Source organism: Cyprinodon variegatus, unplaced genomic scaffold, assembly GCF_000732505.1.
Source record: "Cyprinodon variegatus isolate N-32 unplaced genomic scaffold, C_variegatus-1.0 Scaffold15, whole genome shotgun sequence".
In the NCBI taxonomy this organism is placed as follows: domain Eukaryota; kingdom Metazoa; phylum Chordata; class Actinopteri; order Cyprinodontiformes; family Cyprinodontidae; genus Cyprinodon; species Cyprinodon variegatus.
In genome coordinates, this window is record NW_015150468.1 from 1,289,319 (window position 1) to 1,293,508 (window position 4,190).

The window sequence follows — 4,190 nt, forward strand, 5'->3', positions numbered from 1 at the left end:
TATATATATATATTTACATTTACATACATACATGTGAACGTACATATGCATACCTACACAAACACATCAGGTCCATTTACACCCTTTAACATCAGCTCTCGGATTACTGCGAAAAGGTTCTGAAGTCATGGTTTTTCTACTTTATCAGAAAACAGCTTTTAACTATGTTTCCCAGTAGTTGTTTATTTCTAGCTTTATGCATAAGCTGGGCATCAGATGCAAAAGAAAGCCTAATAAAACAATTTAGCCCATGTAATGCATTTTACTGAAGTCAGTAAAGCGAGGATACACATTATAATCTAAACTTTAAAATATTACACAGATAGAAGGTGCAAACCTTTTAATTTATTGGTCTTTTTGTTTACCCTGGTTTGGATCCTTCTATCATCTCTACAGAGTTTTAAATCTCATTTGACATTGTTCCCTCTATAGACACTGTAGCTTCTGTTTTCCATTGAAACATCTTTCTGTGACTCTAGGCTGAAACCGAAGGCGTTGTGATGGTGAACTTCTACAATGACTACGTCACGTGTAGCAAGACGGCCAGCCTCTCAGATGTTGCTGGTAAATCACTATTCTGCCCATAGCAGCAGCTCGAAAACTAGTTAAATCACAACATTTATCGTCTACTTTAAAAGCAAACTGAGATTCTTTTCCCCACTTTAAAGTAAAGTTTACTGCTTTCATTGCAGATCACTTTGACCATATCAAGAAGGTTGGTGGTGCAGGAATTGTTGGTTTTGGTGGGGATTATGATGGAGTCACCAGGTGAGTGCTGCTTCAAGGCATGATGGGATTTTTAGTCATCAAAGGTTTTTTAGCAAGTTCCAAGGTATTACATAAACACAGTTAGAATGAGGGAAGATGAAATTTGATTTAATTATAGAAAACGTTATGACTTCCACCTGAAATCTTAATCAATACAGGAGATATCAATTGAAAAAAATATCAATTTAAAGTTAAGCTATCTTTGTTTTAAAGCAGAGAAAGATGAAACATAAAACCATAAAGGTAAACCAGTAAGCATTGAAGCATTTTTTTTTTTTCTGAAACGCCATTGTGTCAGGGTTCCTGAGGGTTTGGAGGACGTATCCAAATATCCTCATCTGGTGGCTGAGCTTCTGAGGAGAGGCTGGACTGATCAGGAAGTTAAAGCTGCTCTTGGAGAAAACCTCCTCCGAGTCATGAAGAAGGCTGAGGAGGTGAGAAATTTAGACACTGAATCATTCCTTTTTAATTTTTTTTGTTATTCCTTGAAGGACTGTAAAATTGAGACTTTATATAGTGCTAATGATTTGCAGTGAACAGAAAAGAGCATAGGAGATTATAGAGATGAGCTCTTCAATAAAGACTCCATTTATCTCCCTTTATTCTCATATCAACTTGTGTCACATCCTAAACATGATGCCACCTCTGTAAATCAACCCAAAGGTATTTGACTGGTTACTCTGTCCAGGCCAGTCAAGTTCTTGCAAACCCAGCTCTCTCACCCGGGTCTTTATGGACCTTGCTATGTGATCTTGTGCTCAGTCATGTTGGAACAGGAAGGTATCATCCTGAATCTATTTTCAGAAAGAAGAGCACATGAAGTAATCAGTTTCTATTCAGCAGAAGGAAGGATCTGTTGAAACACTGACCCATTATGTCCTCTGCTACCAAAGCCAAACCAAAACTGACCTGCTCTGTGATTTTGAAATGCTCTATTACACTGATGACATCCTATCACTGTGCAACACTGGATTCCTCTGAACCAATCAGAGCGACCCATTCTATCACAAATATTTGTGTCAGCATACCTTGGTGTTGCCATGGAAATTGATGATTTGGAGTTTGGTGATCCAATCAGACTGTTAATATAGAGTAGGTAGACAAATGCATACCTGAGTAGGGCTTGTGAAACACCTTATAAGCTAAAATGACTCTGTGCCTAAAACAAAACTGACATCATGCGTCTTTCCAGCTTTTTGTTCGTATTTGAATTGAAACACTGGGGCAGCTGCTATACCAGGCTAATCTTGCACCGTGGTTACTCCAACTTAATGTTTAATGTACTTGGATATGAAGATTTTAACATAAAAATACAAAAATGCTGTGTTGCTTATATTCAAAGAGTATTAGAGTTCGGAGGCTCTAAACACTAAAAGGCATCTTTAATTAAGCAAATTTCACCATTAAGGTTATATGCTGTAGATCTTTGCATTCCTGAAATTAACTCTCAAGGATTATAATAATCAGCCAAGATAAACACTGAAGGAAGATTGAGTTGAAAAGGGTTATGCATGAGGACATACATTGTATTGACAAAGTTTTATTTTTAACTTCAACTGTTTCACAATTTGTTGGATTAAAACCTGAAATGTATGTATTTCATGGACCCATTTTGAGTCTTTCTTAGCTTCTTAATTTGTTGAATTAAGAAATAGACTTTATTAAAAGACCTTTCATGTTGCTCTTAGTTTAAAGAGCTGAACTCAAACCACTTGTGAGCAGACATTCAATCGTGAATAATAAAAAAAAAAAATCCCAACGGCCCCTCACATGACACACAGTTCCAGTCTCCCAGGAGGCCCCTCCCACTACCGTCAGCACTCAGCCTGGAGACAAAAGGGTGGGGATAAACAAGCAAATACAAAAAAAAAAAAAAAAAAAAATATTACAGTTTAAACTTGGCCAAAGACTAAAATGAGGTTATCTCCAACATAACCAATTAAAATCAATGCTTTAATAGAATAGTCTAAAAGAACCCCTGGTTGCTACCTGCAACAAAACTGGGGGCCACACAAAATAGAATGTTCAAAAGGAAATACCAACCAATGAACCAGATAAACTAAACAAAAAAAAAAAATGAAAAGAAAACAGGGAAGCAAAACAGCAGGGTCTCCAGCAAGCTGCCGCAGCTTTAGAGCAGAGTTGGATGACTTCACCTCAAATCAGAGGATCCTTTTCAGCCCACAGCAGGACGATCAGCTTTCCAATACATTCCGTTTCATGTGATAACTGCACTGGGGAGAGTGAATTACAGCCACAGCCCCGGTACAAAGCAGCAGACTTTCAGTGGTTTTGATGTTAGAGCTTAAGACCTGCATGCTTTCCAAGTGACCTTCCCAACGGCGTGTGACCAAATGCCAGCATAAGCAACCAGGTGAGAGAGTTTCCCTTTATACTCTCCAGCAATCATGAGGTAATTAGGGGGTCAGGTGTTCTGAATATTGGGGCAGGCTTCTTCCTGCTACACCTTGAACTCAAAGCTATTTCTGACATTTTGAATTGAAAAAGCTTCCTGGATGGAAAGTGAAATGTCTTCAAATTTGGAGACAAAGTCCAGTGTTTTTTGTTTTTTTTTTACTTTTTACTTTTTTGGAATGCCTAAAAGATTTTATATTCACAAGATACTGACTGGTCTGAAGACCAGTCACTATCTGATGTGTCCACCATTTGTCTCACACAGAGTCTCATTTACATGGAGTTGATCAGACCCCAAATTAAGCAAAATGGCACATCCAAGCCTGGTCTTTCAAAGTAGCAGCCTAAGACAAAACCCATGCAATAACTGTGCTTCCTAATCAGCATCTTGATATGCCACACTAGCAAGGTGGAATGGAATATCCCTGCAAAGGATAAGTGCTCACTAGCACAGATTTAGTGAATTAGGCAACTTTTTACGTGCCTGAGGGGTCCCCGGTGATGTTATTTCATTAATGGAAGAGCAGAAGGTGGTTGAAATGAGAGAGCTAGTCTCTGAAACAGACATGGCTATGGCTTGATGCTGACATGCTTGTAAGCTGTCAGAATTCCGTCAGAATTCTGAGATTAGAGACAGAATTCAGAGATTAAAGACAGATTACAGAGAAAAAAAGTCAGAATTCAGATATTAAAGTCAGAATTCAGAGATTAAAGACAGAATTCAGAGATTAAAGACATTCAGAGATTAAAGAAAGAATTCTGAGATTAAAGTCAGAATTCTGAGATTAAAGTCAGAATTCAGAGACTAAAGAAATTTCAGAGATTAAAGTCAGAATTCAGAGATTAAAGACAGAATTCAGAGATTAAAGACAGAATTCTGAGATTAAAGTCAGAATTCAGAGACTAAAGACATTTCAGAGATTAAAGACAGAATTCAGAGATTAAAGACAGAATTCAGAGATTAAAGACAGAATTCTGAGATTAAAGTCAGAATTCAGAGACTAAAG

The 4,190-nt window shown here is 37.6% G+C and overlaps 1 protein-coding gene across 1 annotated transcript in view; it reads left to right on the top strand.

Moving 5' to 3' along the window:
• Positions 1–4,190, top strand: part of dpep1 (dipeptidase 1 (renal)) — a 10,168-nt gene that overhangs the window by 4,914 nt on the left and 1,064 nt on the right. The window contains exons 7-9 of the mRNA XM_015384475.1: positions 480–564; positions 693–768; positions 1,067–1,202. Coding sequence (XP_015239961.1) covers positions 480–564; positions 693–768; positions 1,067–1,202 — 297 coding nt within the window. The remainder of the gene's footprint in view (positions 1–479; positions 565–692; positions 769–1,066; positions 1,203–4,190) is intronic.